Source organism: Moschus berezovskii, chromosome 13, assembly GCF_049115385.1.
Source record: "Moschus berezovskii isolate FMDL1 chromosome 13, NW_MosBer_1.0, whole genome shotgun sequence".
Lineage (NCBI taxonomy): Eukaryota > Metazoa > Chordata > Mammalia > Artiodactyla > Moschidae > Moschus > Moschus berezovskii.
The window spans coordinates 39,091,493-39,111,551 of record NC_142472.1 but is presented as its reverse complement, the minus strand read 5'-3'; the positions used below and the strand labels follow the sequence as shown (position 1 = coordinate 39,111,551).

Below are 20,059 nucleotides of genomic sequence, written 5' to 3'. Positions count from 1 at the left end.
GCTTCTCCCTTTTCATAGGCTAGCCGCTCGGGCCCGGCCAGCTTCGGGGCCCCGAGATTCGTCGGAGCGCTGCCAGTCTGGCTGGCTGGCCCCGCCTCCCCGGAGTTGGGTAAAATAGAGGCGGGCGTCAAGTGTCAGTAGTCGCGGGGCAGGTACGCGCGCTAGCAGCTCGCTGGCGGAGGCAGGCAGTGGCGGGAGCGGACTCCGGGGAGCTAGGGAGCGCGGTGGGGCGGGGCGGGAGAAAGTGGTGGCCGGGTGGACGTCGGCGTTTACGCGTGGCGGGGCGGAAGAGTTTGGCTTTTCGTGCGCGCCTTTGAAAACCGCGCCTGCTTGTGAGCTGAGGGTTCCGTCCGGAGCCAGGCTCGCCGACCCGAGCAGCGTGGGCGACGTGGGAAGCGCGCTCGACTCGCGCCCCGCGCCCGGAGCCGCCCCCCCAGCCCCGAGTGCCCATGGCTACGCGGGTGCTGACCATGAGCGCCCGCCTGGGACCCGTGCCCCAGCCGCCGGCCCCGCAGGACGAGCCGGTGTTCGCGCAGCTCAAGCCCGTGCTGGGCGCCGCGAACCCGGCCCGCGACGCGGCGCTCTTCCCCGGCGACGAGCTGAAGCACCCGCACCACCACCCGCAGGCGCAGCCCGCGCCGCCGCAGCCGGCGCCGCCGCCCGCCGCGGGCCCGCGGCTGCCCGCCGAGGAGCTGGTCCAGGTAGGAAGAGCCGCTCTCCTCCCTCCGCCTCCCTCCCGGGCCTCGGGCGTGTCCCGCCGCTGCGGCGCGCGGGCGACAGGGGCCGCTCCAGGCTGGGGCGCGCGGCGGGGCGCACCGCGGCCCAGGGCTGGGTGCAGCCCCGCCCTGCCCTCCTGGCCTGGTGGGGGCACCCGAAGGAGGGGGTCTATGGGGAGTCTGCCCTGGCAGCTCTGTCCGGGAAAGGTTCAGGAGGGAACTGGTGCTCACGCGCACCTTAGTTGTTTTTCTACCATTTGGGGGATGAAAGCTCGTTCCTCACGCCGGTCCTCAATTGCATGTGTCCCCTAAATCCGCCGCCTCCCGCTGCCCTGGCCTTGGAGGTCATCCGCTGTCCCGACCCACGGCGTCCCGGATTCAGTGGGAACGCAGATGGGGGGGGGCGGACTGGAGAGAGGCCCCTTGGGGTGCTAGTTTTATATCGCTTGGTGCAACCTGCTTTAGACGCGATCGTAGGGCTCCTTTGGGAAACGGGAGTTAGAAAAGCTAAGGTGGTGTTGGAGCGCTTATTTTTCCTTAGAACAGAAAGAAAAAAAAAAAAAAGGACCAGGAGGTGTTGTTTTCTTCATCTGCGCGTAAATTTCCTCCCGGAGCCGCGTTGAAAGCTGGCAGTTGGCTTTTACACTTGCCCGGCAGCCGAATTAGAGCAACCGCCTGTTTCTTTCGCCCACGCAGGGAGTCATATAGCCCAGAAAAAACTTCCCGGGACTTTTAGCCTGTCCCAGGGAAAAAAAAAAATTGGAAACATACCCACATGCAAACAGCTGGAAGAGCTAAAATCAGAAACCACTAACCACCATGGGAGCAAAGCGCACGAAAGGGTTTAGTTCGGTTTATTTCAAGACGCCTCATTTAATACCCCCTTGGTATACTGTGTATTCGCTATACCCAGCTCCTGCTCCGGGGGTCTGAGAGTGTCACCGTGCTGTGACAGGGGCAGTGGCATTTGTCAGAGATGTGACTCACAAGACCAGCGCGTTTTTATTTTTAAATCGTATCTTTGCGGAAACCCGAATCTATATCCACCCAAAATGATTCGGGGTCTGATAGATGAAATTAAGTAGTAGCAAAAAAAAAAAAAAAAGACTTATTCACTTGTTAAAATGCCACGGTTAATAATTCTGTGAGCATCTACTTGGGGGTGTTGTTTCGTATGTGTGTTTCTGTTGAGATTTCCTTTCAGTGCTAAAAATTTTAGAAGTTTGTGTTAGACTGGGAAAGATGATAGCTGCAAAAGACTGAGGAGACCAGTTACAAGCTGGATTGTGTCCTAAAGAAAAATCACCGTTTTAAAACCATGTGGGCATTTGTCAGTTTGCTGCTTAGAAGACACAGGAGGATAAGGGATGACTGAGCTTTTTACAGAGTGAGGGGGAATGTAGCATTGGCCCTCTGAGAAGTCCACGATAAATGTTTGGCTGATGACTGTGCTGGCTACTAGCAGCCTCCCTCCACCCACGGCCCCTTAGCACCACTCTACCAAAGGAATGGTTTTCCCCTAGGTAATTAAAGATCTGTTTTAGATAGGGATATGAATAGGAACATTTCATTATCATATTAACCAATTACAGAATCTGCTGATTAAAATCAACATTTAGATCAAACTGGAGGAGAAGTTGGTTTGTTCTCTCAGTGGCTACTATGTTTTGCTCAAAACATTGTATTTAAGTTTCCATTGAACTGTAAACTGGAAAAGGCACTTAAATAGCTGAAGAATATGTTTTATATTAGCTATTTCAGCAAAATCTACCCAAGCAAAAAAAAAAAAAAAAGAAATTTTGCAATATTAACCTTAACCATAAAGGTTTACTGAGGTTTTTTTTTCCCTTTTCAACCACTGGATTTACCTATATGACATGTAAGATAGAGATAACTTGGCCTTATTACAATACTGTATTTTCAGTTGCAATGGAGCAGAGAATCCTGCTTGTGTATTAGTGATGATAAAGTATACTTTATTATTGCATCAGAAAGGAATATTTTTTTCTCTTTGCTTCCTTTTTCTTCTTGATTTTTCTCTTTCACTTTTTGTCTGGGGTTGACTGGGGGCGATTTTAGCAAACACTTGTTATACACAGTTTCGTAAGGTTTTTGGTGAACCATTTGTTACACAGTTGACAAACCTGATATGTTTATAAGCAACACTTAGGAGTTTGCCTTGGCACTTTTCATAGAGATTGTTGGAAATTTTTAGTAAGCACGGTTTGTTCTTCCCGAGATGATGAATTGGGGGGATTATACATGTTTCTGTCTCTTCTTTTTTAGACAAGATGTGAAATGGAGAAGTACCTGGCACCTCAGCTTCCTCCAGTTTCTATAATTCCAGAACATAAAAAGTACAGACGAGACAGTGCCTCAGTGGTAGACCAGTTCTTCACTGACAGTGAAGGGTTACCTTACAGTATCAACATGAACGTCTTCCTCCCTGACATCACTCACCTGAGAACTGGCCTCTACAAATCCCAGAGACCGTGTGTAACTCACATCAAGACAGAACCTGTTACCATTTTCAACCACCAGAGTGAGACGACAGCCCCTCCTCCGGCCCCAACCCAGGCCCTCCCCGAGTTCACCAGCATATTCAGCTCCCACCAGACCGCAGCTCCAGAGGTGAACAATATTTTCATCAAACAAGAACTTCCTACACCAGACCTTCATCTTTCTGTCCCTCCCCAGCAGGGCCATCTGTACCAGCTTCTGAATACACCGGATCTAGATATGCCCAGTTCTACCAACCAGACAGCAGTAATGGACACTCTTAACGTTTCAATGTCGGCCGCCATGGCAGGCCTTAACACTCACACCTCCGCCGTCCCGCCGACCGCCATGAAGCAATTCCAGAGCATGCCCCCTTGCACATATACCATGCCAAGTCAGTTTCTTCCCCAGCAGGCCACTTACTTCCCCCCGTCACCACCAAGCTCAGAGCCTGGAAGTCCAGATAGACAAGCAGAGATGCTTCAGAATTTAACCCCACCTCCATCCTATGCTGCTACCATTGCTTCTAAACTGGCAATTCATAATCCAAATTTACCTGCCACCCTGCCAGTTACTTCGCAAAACATCCAGCCTGTCAGATACAATAGAAGGAGTAATCCCGATCTGGAGAAACGGCGCATCCACTACTGCGATTACCCAGGTATGTAATCCTACCTGGTTAAAGAATCAATGTGTGTGTTTAGTGTGTTCGTGTGTGCCATTTTCCCACCTCACATTCCAACTTTACATGGGAGAGAAGTGGTTGACAGTAGTGGTTGAAAAAATTCACCTACTCTGCTCTGCTTCCCAATCTCCAGTGCCTTACCCAAGTAACCGTTTAGTTACTTTGTGCTTATTTGATGTAGTAAAAAAAAAAGTTTGGAATATTATGGGGAAAAAAAAAGTTACTGGACTCTTTTCTTTTTAATGTTAAATACATTAGAGTTGCTACACTTACTTTGTTTACTGTAGCAATCTAAATTGGAGTTCCTAATTCTAAATTAAGTAACCTGGAAAGGGATTACTTAAGTAACAGGGGAAAAGAAGGGGTGATAGTGAAGAGTGGTTTGGTGCAAGACAAGACCATCTACAGAATAGATTTCAAGGTTGGTTCTGATAGCATGTGAGCATATGCTGTTTCTTGAATGAGATATGTGGCCCAAAATATAAATTGATGACTGTGATGAATATATCTACAAGTTGCTGGCATAAGCTAGTTTATGATTAATACAGGGTATAATTTATTGACTGTGGTACATGATATGACATGACATACTAAATGAAAAAACAAGAAATGTGGGAGTACAGAAAATTGCAGTCATCTTGGATAATGGTTTAACATTGTCAGCTCTAGAGCCATTAAAATTTTTTAAATCACTGAGGTATGAGTTACTAGTATAAAGCACCTACTGGTATAAACATAGATTTTCCATTTATTTGTAGTTTGGCTTGATTGTCTGCTCTCTTTCTGCTAAAGTGAAACATAAAGCAAATCACTTTATACCTTTAATCAGGTAATAGGGGAGTATGCTTTAAAACATCTCTTAAAACTGAAGCTTCAAATATCTCCTTGCATGAGAGATTTCATCTTTAAAGCCCGATTTTAAACACTGAATCATCAGATGTAAAGATTTCAAAAGGATCTCCAGAATGACACGCTGTTCTTCTCCTTTATTTCAGGCTGCACAAAAGTTTATACAAAGTCTTCTCATTTAAAAGCTCACCTGAGGACTCATACTGGTATGTAATTTTCTTGTTAATTTTGTGAGTTGTGTAAATAGTATAAGTGGTATTCATCCTTTTAAAAGCCAGCACATGTTTGATCTCCTCTTTCTTCTGTCAACTTTTATTTTTTAATGGCTTACCTTTTTCAGCACTGGCTTGGCTCAAAATTCAGTTCAGTGAAAAAACTTTGGTTCCAGGAAGGCTGATGTTCCCTCATTAAGGCCTTGCCCTGTCACCTCACATAGAATTAATTGCTCCCAAACATAAACAACGATGTTTACTAATGGATTTTAAAACTTTAATGGCACTGCTATTCCTATCTTGTAGGAAAAAAATTTAACTCATTTTTTCCCTCTGTAACAAATCAGTTGGCTTCTATAAAACTACATCAAACACTAAAGCCTTTTCCATTTAGCAGGTAAAGCGTAATTGCTTAATAAATTATCTTAATTTCACCTGAGCCTAAAATATCTGTTTAGCATGTTTTCCCTGCTGGTAAAAGATGGGCTGGAAATTGAAAAATACTAAAATCAGGCAAAAGTAGGGTCGCGGTTTAAAAGTTATTTTATGTTCTACCCTAGTCCATATTATACATTGGAGAGACTTTATTTCAGCTAATATCTCATCCGTGTTTAAAATGTTTAGCACCTATAATTTTATAAAAACTTTTGTCAGATCTATACACTCATTTTAAAATGCTTTTTAATTTCAGAACTTTATATCAGAACTTATTTGAGGATGAAATTAGGTGGTGGCAAGCTGTAAAAATCTCCAAATACCCAAAGTATTTTTAAAACTATAGGTGGTTACCATCAGTGATTTTCTTGAAAGGATAGGCCTAAAGGAAAGAACCTGTACAAAGTGATTGTGTTTTTTTTCCTCTCCGAAAATGCAGCTTTAACCTAAAGTTCAGAGAATAAGTTTGCTAATAAAAGCAATGACCTAGCAAAATGTTTTATTCCATCATTGCTATGGAAACCAAAGTATTCAACAGTTCCTTTGAATGGGCTGCTGGATTAGTGTGAGGACTTGAATCTCCCCAGGCTAGATGTTACTATGGAAATTGAGTTTTGATAAATGAAGTAGTTATCTCTAACTGCTGCATTAAAAAGTAAAAAGCCTTTGAACAAAGGTCAGTGCTGAGATAGAGCTCAAAGAGGAACATGGCTGCAGAAATTTCATATGCGCATTAGGAAGTATTGCTTGATATCGCAGTGATAAATACTACTTAAAATCTAAATAGTGTTGGTGACAATGTGGTCGATTCCAGGGCTTACTGAGAAATTGCTTTTAAAGAAAAGACATCTCCTGTATTTATCAGTGAAACCAGTGGGTTGTTTCAACCTGAAGTTTTTAGGTAGACAAAAGGCTATCTCCTAATCCCTAAGTAGAAGTTATATTTATACTTAAACAAACACCCATTAAGCATGTAAACTCAATCTGAAGTTTTCAGCATACAAATGACAAGACCATGAAAACAGTCTCTATAGAAATACTAAACTATGCTTTTATAGAATATGCATTATATATTTAAGAAGAAACATTGAAAATGGGTTTTCACCTGAATTATGATTAAGGAGAAGAGGAAATAACTTCAGAACTTTTGAGCTCTTGTCCTTTCTCCTTTGAAAGTCCTTGAAATGGGAGATAGGAAAGAGGAAACAGTGTTTCTCCTGAGGTTAAAGTCTGCTAATAAAGGAGGAGTGTGATTCCATATATCGATGCAATCAACTGCTTGTTGCCGGGATGTAGTCAGGGCATATCTAAATGGCCTTGCAACCCCTGGCAGGGTTTAGTGCTCTGAATGCTTATACCTGGGATTCTGGAACTTGACCTGCTGGCAGGGAAATTTAATAGTGGGTTGTCGTAATGATGCTTATACTGAAAAAGATAAAAACCAACTAAAAAGAAGATGTAGGCCTAGTTTGAATCCCATGCATCGACTTTTCCACCCGATCATAAATGTGTGTCCATTGACATCTGATGAGTGAGACCCCGTAATCCAGTTTAATAAAGTTTTGTTTGATAGTCTTTCAGATGCCTTGAGGAGGGTTTGTGGCAAACTTGTTCATCTGGCTAAACCCGTTCTTGGGTAATCATAGAGCATTGAGGTTGTTTTCTCCTCATTTTTAGTTTCTGCACAATGCCTTTGAAAATTACCTGTGCGCTCTCATTGCATCCTCCCCACCCTGTCGTTTTTTAATGAATGTATCTGAAGCTAGCGAAGTTTTTTTTTTTCTTCTTCCTTTAAAGGCCCAGGTATTTCTAAATAACTTCTCTCAATGTAATTAGCTTTTTTTGTTAGAGGACTTTAAAAATTTATATGGAGATGTTGATATTGTATTTTTGATATAAAATTTTTTTTAATGATTGCCACTTTAGGCAGAATGTACAGGACCCTAGGACTTCCTTAGAAAATAATTGTAATTGCTTTAAAATGTCAAGTTACCTGATGTTTTTAAAATGTTTTAAGCAATTAAAACAACATACGCCTGAGTTCTGTTCAATTGCTTATTTTGGATTTTTAGATTGCAAATGCTTCTCGACTTATAAACCGAACATAAGGACATAGTCTTTCCCAAACAAGACATTTTTTTAAAAAATTCGAGATGAAAGAGTAGAAAATAGCAGTTAGAAGTCTCATAGAATTCAAGTTTTTCTGAGCTTATACATTTTGCTTTCTTTATTCAGAAAGAATATACAAAAATAAGACAGAACTCTTTATGGTTAGACAAAATACCGGAAATTGATGTTGCCTCTATTCTAAGGGGAAAAATCGTAAAAAACATGCTGTGTCTTTATGTATATGTGATAACATACTTATTGGCCTATAAGGATATCCTTATTACCTGTGTGGAAGTGTTTGTGTGTTAGTTCTAACATGTATATATATATATATATATATATATGTCGCGCCTCTGATTAGAAATAAGTATGACTACTTAAGCAACAGTGTCACGAAGTGTATATTTCCAAATAAAAATATTTGTCCTTTTAACAGCATTTTAAAAAGCACATTGGCAAGAAATTAAAAACGTTTATCACCCGATGCTAGTTTCTTGGTATGCCTAAGAGTCCCATGAGTTGAAATGCTGCTTTTACATTGAGTGTGGAAATTTCTTTGAAAATTGTGTTTACACTTTAGTAAAAAGTACTTACTTTCTAAAGAAAGAGTTCTGAAAAAGCAAACACTGCACTCTGAATACCAATGTTTGAAATCTGAGTAGTTTTAGTCACGTGTGTGGCTGTGCACTTAGCCCTGGAGTATATGGTAAAGCAGTTGGGGGAAGAGGGTATGGTAAGGTTTTACGGTCATTCGTCAGCTGTCTGGAGCAGGGCAGAAAGTGAGCAGTTGTTCAGAGTCTGAGCAGCACACACACTGGGAGGCAGTGTCGGTAGCCCTTAGATCCAGACTCTGTGCCCAGGTTGCTACATGTGGACTGCGTGATCCCAGAATTGACAAGAGAAGGACAGTTGGAAACACCCCCCCCAAAAAGAAAATGGAAACATACAAATAACACAAAGTGGACTGTGGGTGAAGCACTGTCCTGTTAGAATCTCACAGCTGTATTCGGGATTCCTTGTTTAAGAAAGAATTTCACAGTAAGCCTTGGAAAGATTTCTAGCCCAAGACTACTTGTAAAGGGGCTGAATTCCCACCTGCTGCCTCACTTCCCGTGTAGAACACTTTTCTAATGACATTTATATGAAGATAGTACTGTGTGTACTTCAAAATATATGATCTCTGCTAGAGATTTATTGCTCAGTTGATTTTTAGTTTCAGTTTGTGTACTAAAAAATCCCTAGGTATAAATGCCTATTTAGTTTCTTGTTTTACGCTTACTATCCATTGAATGTCTTGGGTATAGATTTTTGTTTTAAAATACTGGCAATGTTGATAATAAAGGTATTTTCATTTGCAGCACTTCCCCACAAATAGAAAACATTCAAAATGTTCTGAACATGAATTATTCCTTTTTTTGTGGAAGTGGTAAAACATTTAAAAAAATATAGAAATTCATTTCCTTAAATGATTTAGAGTTAAAATCAGGGTAATATCATATATATGTGTGTACACACATATATGTCTCCATATATATGTATATATCCTTAGTGGAGATCATGCAGTTTGGATCTAGAGATCAATGTTGGTACAGGTGAAAAAATTTTGCAGAATGAAATTAGTACTCAACTGATTTTTTTGAGTTTATATTTGAAAACTGCAGGAAAAAGTACCCCATTTAGCCTGTTATGTGTTACCAGTTAGACATTATTTTTGTTTGCAGCTTTGAAATTTATTTTTCAAAGTTAACATTAAAAAAAAAAAAGTGGCTCTAAGAGAGTCACTGATTTAGATGCCTGGAAAGGTATTTATGAGCATAGAAGCTTAGAAACAATTTCTTTTTAATGACTCACGGGAAAGGTTTAACTTTGCTTCTGGGACTTGCTCTTTCACCTGAAAAACATTTACATAGGAAACTGATTAAACATTGTTTTGAGATGATAAAGCATATGGAAGGTTAAGATGTATAATTTGATTAAGCAAACATTTTTGACTGATTTTTCAAGAATCCAAAGAGAATCTCTTCCCTGTTATTTTTATAGATTAGTTGGAGAAGATAGTTCGTAAATGGACTAAATAGAATTGCTGAAGTTGAGATAGAAACAATTAGCTGTGAAGATAGTGAGGACGGTAATGTTTTTAAAAGTAAAATGTTTTAATCACCAAAGGTTTTTCCTTTGGCAGATATTTTTAGTTTTATAGAATGTAGTAGCTGTTTACTTGATGACCTACATCTTTTCAGGTGAAAGATTAGAAACAAAGTAATGTCCTAGTTTAGCAAGTATCTCTGTAGCAGCATTCCTATTCTGTCAGCCTGTATTATTTATATCCAAGAATCTCTTACAACTCTGATTAAGGTGAGTTGCTGTTTTAGAAGTGCCCCATAGGTAACTTTCATTAAAAAAACATCCAGGCAGAAGAATATACCTGTGACTACTTCATAAATGCACAGCTTTTAGAGCTGGGAAGAATCTCCAGGTCAAGATAACCACATTAAGTGCAAATTTAAGGAAAGGATAATAAGGACTCATTCAGTACTAGAAAAATGAAAATATAGAATTTTTCTATTTTGCTTAAAAAAGGTAAAATATTTCACCGAGACTTTACTGTTTAAAATTTTTACTTTCGATTCTTATTACAAGAAAGTGAATCTGAGTGTCATATTTTTGTCAGGAGACTCAGGGACTGGTATTTCATTAACACTATCAATGATAGAGGATGTTTTTGTCCAGAACCCTTGGGGCTTAGATGGTAAAGAATCTGCCTGCAATGAGGGAGACCCTGGTTGGATCCCTGGGTTGAGAAGATCCCCTGGAGAAGGGAGTGGCTACCCGCTCCAGTGTTCTTGCCTGGAGAATTTCCTGGACAGAGGAGCCTGGCGGGCTTCTGTCCAGGGGGTCGCAAAGAGGCAGACACAACTGAGTGACTGACACTTAGGAAAAGTAGAGGAGGTACTTAGGTGCCTAGAGATTGGTCCTGCTGGGTTAGAGACTGCCACCTTGGGTGGCATGCCCACCCCTGTTCTGTATCTGTCTTTGACCAGCCAGAGGGGCTCCACAGTTCCTTGGTTTTCCTCAAATCCAGTCCAGTTCTGGAAAAGAAAACTTGTTTGCGTAGAGTTGATTTACCCTTGTACAACTTAAAGATGGATAATGAACTGATTCGGAACATGTCCTTCTGAAGAGGCTGAAAAGTACGGTTCTCACCTAAATGCACGTTTAGTCAGATAACACTCAGTGGTCCTGACTGTAGGTCATCAAGTAGGAACCAGGCAAAACCCTGCCGCAGGTGAGGCCGTGGTAAAAAAGATGCAGTATGGTAGCCTTACACTAGATGCTTTCCCGTCTCTTTTACCTCCTCACCTTTTCATGAATGAAAATTCCCAAGTTGGTCAGCCTCAGGACACACTGATTAACCAAAGGTGCATAAGGAGGTATGGCAATAGAAGACAGTGTTTGTGTTTGAGGAACTGTCACGGCTAGTTGAGGCAGAATACAGTTGTTTGAAGCCTTCATTCAGCAGTATCTGTGCCAGTACAGATCAATCATTTGGATCAAATTTAAGTGATGATGGGGATACAGAGAAGTGGAATGATTTCTCTTGGATTCTTAGGTTTTTTGGAAGGAATTGGTGAGTCATGTTTTAAAGATAAGCACAAAAGAAGAAAGAAGGGAATTTGTTAATATAGTCTTTTAATTAATTTCCTTAAACTGAGCACATTATTGACAGGGATACTCTATCAAGTAAACATTAGGTGAAATGAAGTGAAAGTCACACAGTCATGTCTGGTTCTTTGTGACCCCATGGCTTTGTGACCCTAGCCTGCCAGGCTCCCCTGTCCATGAATTTGTCCAGGCAAGAATACTGGAGTGGGTTGCCATTCCCTTCTCCAGAGGATCTTTCCAACCCAGGGATCGAATCTAGATTCTCCCGCATTGCAGGTGGGTTCTTTACCATCTCAGCCACCAGGGAAGCCCAGGATGTACATTAGGTACATTTTGCAAATACTAGTGATAAAAATCTTTGAAATGAAATGCCTGCCCTTCTGTTGCCAAGTGTTGGAGATGTACTGCAGTGACCTTTAGTAAAAAAAATTTTAATAGAAAATTACTGATATAGATATATAAAAATATGAACTAATGAGCCAAAATCACCTTACTTTATGTGCTTTTAAAGATATCTAATATTGCCCTATGAGTGTCTTCAATCTTTGGATTGGTGCTTCTCTTTTTTAAAAACCTTTTTATTAGAATGTATACTGTTTTAGACGGAGAAGGCAATGGCAACCCACGCCAGTACTCTTGCCTGGAAAATCCCATGGATGGAGGAGCCTGGTAGGCTTCAGTCCATGGGGACACGAAGAGTCAGACACGACTGAGAGACTTCACTTTCACTTTCATGCATTGGAGAAGGAAATGGCAACCCACTGCAGTGTTCTTGCCTGGAGAATCCCAGGGTTGGTAGAGCCTGGTGGACTGCCGTCTATGGGGTCACAGAGTTGGACATGACTGAAGCAACTTAGCAGCAGCAGCTTGCTGTTTTAGAATCTAAATTCCTTAAGTCTCTAGTGATGGGAAAAGATCTGATGATTATTGAATTGCATGAAAATATTTCCCTCCTGAAATAAGAGCTCATTTTGCACATCAAGGACTCAAATTCTAAGAATTAAGCTTAAGCGGGGCTTGCCTGGTGGCTCAGATGGTAAAGAATCTGCCTGCAATTCAGAAGACCCAGGCTCCATCCCTGGGTTGGGAACAATCCCTGGAGAAGGGAAAGGGAACCCACTCCAGTATTCTTGCCTGGAGAATTCCACGAACAGAGGAGCCATGGGGTCACAAAAGAGTCAGACAGGACTGAGTGACTAACACACTATTGACTATTGAAATAATTTATTCCACTTTAACAGTCAGACTAGAATATGGATGTTAAGCTATTTGAGGCCAGAGACCAAGCCTTATTCGTTGCATTTTGCAGGTCACCTGGTACAGGTTATGCTTGTTAGTACATATTACTCTCCTTTACTAAACATTGACTTTAATTCTGATTTTTGACCTCTATCAAATATAATTGATTGGATTTAGTTTTAGCATCAGGAAGGAAACCAGATATCTAAAATAAATAAGATAAATATTTCCATCTATGATACTTTTGTTAGAAGAATCTATGCAGAAAATTCTAGGAAAAGGCCTTAGTGTGAATCTATTGAACATGTTCAGCCAAGCAGAGAAACTTCCCATTCTAGTGTGTTAGATTCATAAGTCATTTTTTAGCTTATTCAACAGAAAAAAAAAATAGCTGATTTTTAAGTTCATCACTAAAGGCTTTTCAGATACTTAGCAAACATGTTCTGCTAACTCTTTGATGTTCTTTTCAGTTCAGTTCAGTTGCTCAGTCGTGTCCGACTCTTTGCGACCCCATGGACTGCACCATGCCAGCAGACTTCCCTGTCCATCACCAATTCCCAGAGTCTACTCAAACTCATGTCCATTGAGTTGGTGATGCCATTCAACCATCTCATCCTCTGTCGTCCCCTTCTTGTTTTGCCTAGGGTTCCTTTAGCCTAGGGTAGAGGAGAGAACTCCACTCGTCCTGAAAGGTGGGTGTCCTTGGGGGCTGGCTCAGGCAGGATGTGTCTTATGCTTCAGAGAGTGTGGGATTTAAGGCCTGCTTTGAGTCCATTAGGCTAGTCGTTAACTGATCTGGACAAACGGCTTTAGAATCTTTAAATAAATGTGAACAATATCTGTGTATTCCTTACATCATTCATATAGAGCCTGTATCAGTGTTGGCTAATGGAGGATATAACTGGGACATTGAGGAAAAGTGGCAGGCCAGGCTTCCCAACATGACCTTCTTGTTCTGCTTCTAACTCTTGGAGTTGTTGTTGAGGATAAATGAAATACGAGTACCTGAGTCAGAGTGTGTGCTAAGCGTCTGTTTCTGCCTCCTCCCTCCTTCTGGTAATGGTTTTGCTTAACATTAATTGACTTCATCAGTATGGACAATATAATATGTATATTTAACCATTGTTTTGTTTTTTTTTTAACCATTGTTTTTTTTTTTTTTAAATGATTAAGGATTTCTAGTAAAAGAGTCCTGGTAATTTTATAAGATGATGAGAGAGTATACACTTTATTGAGATAAAGCTGAAGCTTGTTTTTCATGCTGTACTTATTTGTCACTTTTTTTTCTTCTTGTCTTTGGAAAGTTTCACATAACAACAGCATGAGAACTTAAAAATACAGTTGATGTTGAAAGAGCTTAACTAAATATTTTAAATTGGTGGTATTGGAAGGAGATTCTGTAAAAATCCAATTAAACTTTTGAAAGCTCTATCCTGTTGAAATAACTTAAAGGAAGTTAGTTTGGTTTCCCAGAAGTACTATGCATAGTGTTTCTGGCTGAGGAAGAAAGACCTGAATCTGCTATTTATTTGGCCAGAAATTGGGTACCAGCTTCCTCTACAATGTTTTACTTGAGCGGTGTTGACACTTGAACAAATCCCGTACAAACTGCCCCAAGTGGGGAACAGTTGTCCTTGCTTCTGTGGTAAAGCTCCGGCCCCAAAACTAACATCCAGAAACTGGTAGTATTCTTGGCTGAATACTCTATAGATACATATAAATTGAGAGCAAAACCCCAACTGTTTTAGGAACTTTCATGGCTACCGTTTTTCAACCAATCAGTAAAGTAAACTTTTAAAAATACTGATGCAGTTTATTGCTTCCTAGCCAATAAAAATAGTGAACAAAAAGAGTCTAGTGTCCCTTGTTTCTTAAATAAACTTTGAAAATTCAGTTCTCTTGCCATTTAATTATTCAATTCAAAAGACTAGAATGACTCCTTTTTAAATCAGGGCACTTTAGGAATTTTTTTTCCCTTGCCTCAGACATCAGAAATAATTTTCTCTTCGCATTAAATGACAGTGAAGTATTTAGCCAACCTGTTTGTTTTGGTGATTTATTTTTCACAGGGAACAAGAACAAACACTTGGCATGCAAAAAAACTTTTTCTGTTTGATTTACATCGACAAGAGTGATAGCTACATTTACTACCGGCATTAGGACATTTCTATGTATTAAACATACATGAATATAAGCAAAAGAAAAGTGGTTTATTTCTGGTTACTTAAAAGGTTTAAGTGTATTACCTTAAATTCTTTGAATTTACTCTTGAGGGGAAAAAAACACTTCAGGAAGTTGAGGTGTGCATTTTAAAAATGGAGCCATAGGAACCAAAAAGGGAATTAAAAACATAAAAAGTATTTGTGTGTTGGTTTGGAGCCAGAGGAGAGGGAGAGAGAAGGGTGGCTCAGGGATACTCATTCCAGGAGTTGAAAGAGAAACCCCTTGGGAAGTAATTGGTACAAAATTCAGAGGGCTGCTCTGGCCCTTCTGTCTTTGTCCTTATGGGGTTTTGTTGTGGAGTCATGTTATGAATTATGTGACCCTTATGGAGTCACAGTGGTTATCAGGACAGCAAAAATATATTAACCACAAACTGGAAATCTCGGTTGATGTGGACAATGTCTTTTAAAAATTTGGCCTCAGCTGAATAATCTTACAACTTCCTGAATATGATCCTGTTAAATCAGGCAGAGAAAGGTAGTTGAATTTCACTGTGGTACTAAGTAACCACTGTTCAAAGCAACGCGGGCTTTTCTCCAGCAGAAGAAAACATTTTAAAGAATTTAGAAGTTCGGCTATTCAGAGTTTTAGAGTGGAGTCAGGAAGAGAAAGATAAATACCCTATTCTAACGCATACATAGGGAATCTAGAAAAGTGGTCCTAAAGAATTTATTTACAGGGCAGCAGTGGAGAAACATACATAGAGAATAGACTTGTGGACATGGGGAGAGGGGAGGAAAGGGCAGGATGTATGAAAAGAGTAACTTGGAAACTTACACTACCGTATGTAAAACAGGGGCTCTGGTGTCATCCTGGAGGGGTGGGATGGGGAGGGAGATGGGAGGGAGGTTCAAAAGGGAGGGGATATATGTATACCTATGGCTGATTCATGTTGAGGTTTGACAGAAAACAGCAAAATTCTGTAAAGCAATTATTCTTCAATTAAAAAAAAACCTCATCAGTAAGCCAGCAGTACTTTAAGATGCAAATTTACCTCACAAATTCTCATCTTAAATTCACAGAAAATTATAACCAAGTTAAGCATCAATAGAGGAACTACTAGTGGTTGCTTAGTGAGATTGGGGGTTTATTTAGAGGAACACACTATCTTAAATAGGATTAATTAATTCTAAAACTGGGAATTAAGGCTGCCTTATAAATAGTACGGGCTTTCCTGGTGGCTCCGATGGTAAAGAATCTTGCAGTGTAGCAGACCTGGCTTGGGAAGATTTCCTGGAGAAGGGATCATAAGTCATATTTTTTTTAAAGGTGACATTAATTTTATTTGTATATCAAAAAGACATGACAATGTGGGGCAATTACGTGAAGTCAGAAGCTGGTCTGTGGTGAGGAACAGCAAAGGCCTTTGACAAACTTGGGAGTTTCTTTGCTTGTCATTGTGGACAGAATCCTTTTGGGCTGTCAATATTGCAAGGTTACCAGCAACTAGCAAACCTAAGACAACATTAAAAAGAATGCAGATTGCAGAGGGGTGGAGAAATGGCTCAGATAGAGGGGTAGGGCGGTGGCTCAGATGTCAATTCACTATTCAAGTGAAGAGAGATAGGAAGATTGACTTAGAGGCTTTTATATATTACATATATAAGTTCCATGAGTTCAGGCATTTTTGTTTTATCCTAAGCATTCAGGATAGTCCCTGGCGTATAATATGCATTTGACAAGTCGTTGATGGAATGAATTTTGATAGTCTTTCTAGTGCAGTGCATTGCAAAGGGAAATTAAATGTGCATGACACCACAGTTAAGTTATTGGTACCAGACTTCATGATCTGCTTGAGAAATTGTCAAATATCAAACGCATAAAGCTTTAACACCATTCAGCTTTAATCTTTATCTAGTTGTTTTTGCTTCAGTCTGAAAAATGGGAAGATGTGAGTATATGAGTACTGCAGTGAATTTCAAAGAGCTAGTCCATTTTGGAAAGCCATGTGTTAAGTGAACTGGCTTATGTGCTGACGTTTCACAGTGGCTAGTGTAGAAACTTTTAGAACCACTTTGTTGCAGTAAAGGGTCGCAGTTGTGGTCCATTAAGTTGGTGATGTGAGCAGCTCCTTCTTGTAGCTCCTGAATTTCTTCCTCCCTTGGCCACCTTAGAGCCATTAGTCCTGCACTGATTCAGTTGGGGTTGGTTGGTATAGAAATTATACTGTCACAGTAGTAATAAAGCCGCTCAAGCTCATCTGGTCATCTCATGGATGTACATGTGCAGCAGCAGTTCAGTGCTCATAAAAATATAAGCACTGATTCATCCTGCACATTTATTTTTAAAAATTGCTTAAAGAGAATTTTTAGACAATTTTAAAAAACTGAAGTACAGTTGATTTGAAGTATTTTGTTTTAGCAAAAGTTTTAGGTGTACAGCAAGGTGATTCACTTATACGTGTATCTATTCTTTTTCAGCTTCTTGTCCCATATAGGTTATTGCAGAATATTGAGTACAGTTCCCTGTTCTATACAGCAGATCCTTGTTCATTACCTATTCTATATATAGTTTAATGTATGGTTTAACACAAACTCCTAATTTATCGCCCCCCCCACCCCCACCCTGTAAAAGTTCCATTTTCCGTTCTTCAGAAATACACAGAGTACTTAATTAAGGACTATTCTGCAAAGCAGTGACTCTCTGCGCTAGATGCCCTGAGCAGTTCCTAGTTCATCAGGAATCCACACACCTTCCTCCGTAGAGCCTGAGTTGGAAAGAAACCCCTTGGCAGACAGCACTGCCTGCCTTGTGCAGGGTTGCCAGCCGCCCGCTCACCTTCCGCTGTCCGTCTGTTGCGCAGGTGAGAAGCCGTACAAATGCACCTGGGAAGGCTGCGACTGGAGGTTCGCGCGCTCGGACGAGCTGACCCGCCACTACCGCAAGCACACCGGGGCCAAGCCCTTCCAGTGCGGCGTGTGCAACCGCAGCTTCTCGCGCTCCGACCACCTGGCGCTGCACATGAAGAGGCATCAGAACTGAGCCGCCCGCGCCGCCGCCCGCGCGTCCGCCGCCGCCTGCCCCACACCGCTCGCTTGGCCAAATTTTAAACTACGCGATTAATTCTATATATATATATAAAAGAAAATGAAACCACAAAACTGGAAATGTATATTTTGTATATTTGAGAAAACAGGGAATACATTGTGTTAATACCAAAGTGTTTGGTCCTTGTCCGAATCTGGAATGCTCGCTATATGCTGGCTTGACCCAGGCAGATGCCGTCATCTCAGACAGGCAGCCCCATCTCAGCGCGGGCTGGGCGTGCAGGGTGTGTTTGCAGTGTTCTTCCCAAAGCACCACCATTTAATGTGACAGTGTTTAGCAAACAAGTCCGTTGGGCACAAGAAGACAGCTGGATTGTGTGTCAAGATTTTGCTTGACATCAGGAGTTTTTTTCAATAAAAGATAATTCTCTAGAGGTACGCAGAATACCTGGCAATTCACAAATAGCCATTGAACAAATGTGTTGTTTTGTTTTGTTTTTTATATGAGTTGCCTATATTTGCTATTCAAAATTTTGTAAATATGCAAATCAGCTTTATAGTTTATTACACGTTTTCTAAGATTCTTTTGGGGAAAAAAATCATATTCTGAAAATAACCATGAATACATTTACAGTTAGAACTTGTGGTAAGATACCTCTTAAAACCTTACCAAATTCATTTCTGTGGTAGGTAGAAATAAATCACTCAAATGAACTTCAAACGCAGATTTCATGCACTGATTAAAATCGGATTGTTTATTTTAAATACAAGCTACATTTTATATGAATTGTGAACTCAGCTTAAAGATAGTTAAATATTCAAAAATTAAAACATCTTACAATAAGCTAAACAGTATCATTTTTGAAAAGAAGGACATATGTAGTTTTCACTTGGGAATGTTGAATTTATGATGCAGTTTTCATATACGGAAACGTTGAATTTATGATTCAGTTTTCATATACTGAGATGTTTGCTTGTGCAGTACAGTTGGTTAAATGCCAATTTATGTGGACTTTGCATGTAATATACAGTGAGACACAGTAATTTTACCTAAATTACAGTGCAGTTTAGTTAATCTATTGTTAACACTGACTCAGTGTCTGCCTTTAATTATAAATGACATGTTGAAAACTTAAGGAAGTAAGTGCTACATATATGCAATATAAAATAGTAATGTGACACTGATGCTGTTAACCAAAGGGCAGAATAAATAAGCAAAATGCCAAAAGGGGTCTTAATTGAGATGAAAATTTAATTTTGTTTTTAAAATATTGTTTATCTTTATTTATTTTGTGGTAATATAGTAAATTTTTTTAGAAAATTTTCATAACTTGATAAATTATAGTTTTGTTTGTTAGAAAAGTTTCTCTTAAAAACGTGTACATAGATGACAAATGGTGTAAATATTTTGTAAGAGGCTTCAAAATGTTTATACGTGGAAACATACTTAACAGGAAAAGCATAAATTGGTTGCTGTTTTGCTTCTTTTTCCCTCTTATTTTTGTATTGTGGTCATTTCCTATGCAAATAATGGAGCAAACAGCTGTATAGTTGTAGAATTTTTTGAGAGAATGAAATGTTTATATATATAAACGACAATTTTTTTTGAAAATAAAAAGTGCCTAAAAGATTCATGTTGTCCCTTCTTCCCCTACCATAGCAAAAACAATGAGCAAATTCCTCTCGTAACTATTTAAAAGGGTCTGTTTAATGCAGACAGTTAATAAAAATGGTAATTCCCACTTTGAACCAGTGTCTACCTTTGTTTAACATGAAAGAGAGGAATTTGTTTTTACAGTATCAAAAGTGTAAAGGCATACTTCATGAATGTTGATTTCTTTTCCCCTATTCTGGTCAGTACACAGATACATTACTGATTTTATGTTTTCAAGATCATTACTTGTAGACACTGGAGGTAACTTGTATATCCTAGTTTAAATTTTTTTTTTGGTCGCTCCTCTTGGCTTGTGGGAGCTTAGTTGCCTGACCAGGGATTGAACCCAGGCCCCGGCCGTTGAAGAACTGAGTTCTAACCTCTGGACTGTCAGAGAATTCCTTGTATATCCTAGTTGTATTGTCAGAAGTAAAACAGGAATAGGGTTTTTAAACGTTTTTTCCTTTTTAAAAGAATAAAACCGATTTTAACCACTGATAGCAATACACCTGGGAGCCTACACGTTGGCTTCTAATGCCACCTCCAGTGAAAAGATCTGGGGCCCCTTGGAGACATGGCTGATTCTGGGAGTGGATATACAAAATAAGCCTGGAGTATCTTACAGCATAAGATTGTAAGAAATCATAATTCCCGCAGTGATGCGGGGATGTCAGAGCAACAATATGAAACATGATTGAATTGTAACCAATCCTGTTTTTTTATTAGCATGGACCCATGAGTCCATGCTAATATAAATGATTGAAAAAATTGGGACGAGATCTGTAGAT

General features: G+C 40.1%; 1 protein-coding gene across 1 annotated transcript; it reads left to right on the top strand.

Moving 5' to 3' along the window:
* The first annotated feature begins 317 nt into the window (after positions 1 to 317).
* On the top strand, positions 318 to 19,371 carry KLF5 (KLF transcription factor 5). The gene is made up of 4 exons (XM_055426456.2): positions 318 to 701; positions 3,003 to 3,876; positions 4,896 to 4,955; positions 17,434 to 19,371. The coding sequence occupies exons 1-4, from the start codon at positions 450 to 452 to the stop codon at positions 17,610 to 17,612; spliced, it is 1,365 nt and encodes a 454-aa protein (XP_055282431.1). The 5' UTR covers positions 318 to 449; the 3' UTR covers positions 17,613 to 19,371.
* The last annotated feature ends 688 nt before the right edge of the window (positions 19,372 to 20,059 follow it).

Coding starts and splice junctions, on each gene's coding strand:
- KLF5 (XM_055426456.2), top strand. CDS start 450: ATGGCTACGCGGGTGCTGACCATGAGCGCCCGCCTGGGACCCGTGCCC. Junction 3,877..4,895: donor CCACTACTGCGATTACCCAG/GTATGTAATCCT, acceptor CCTTTATTTCAG/GCTGCACAAAAGTTTATACA. Junction 4,956..17,433: donor TCACCTGAGGACTCATACTG/GTATGTAATTTT, acceptor TCTGTTGCGCAG/GTGAGAAGCCGTACAAATGC.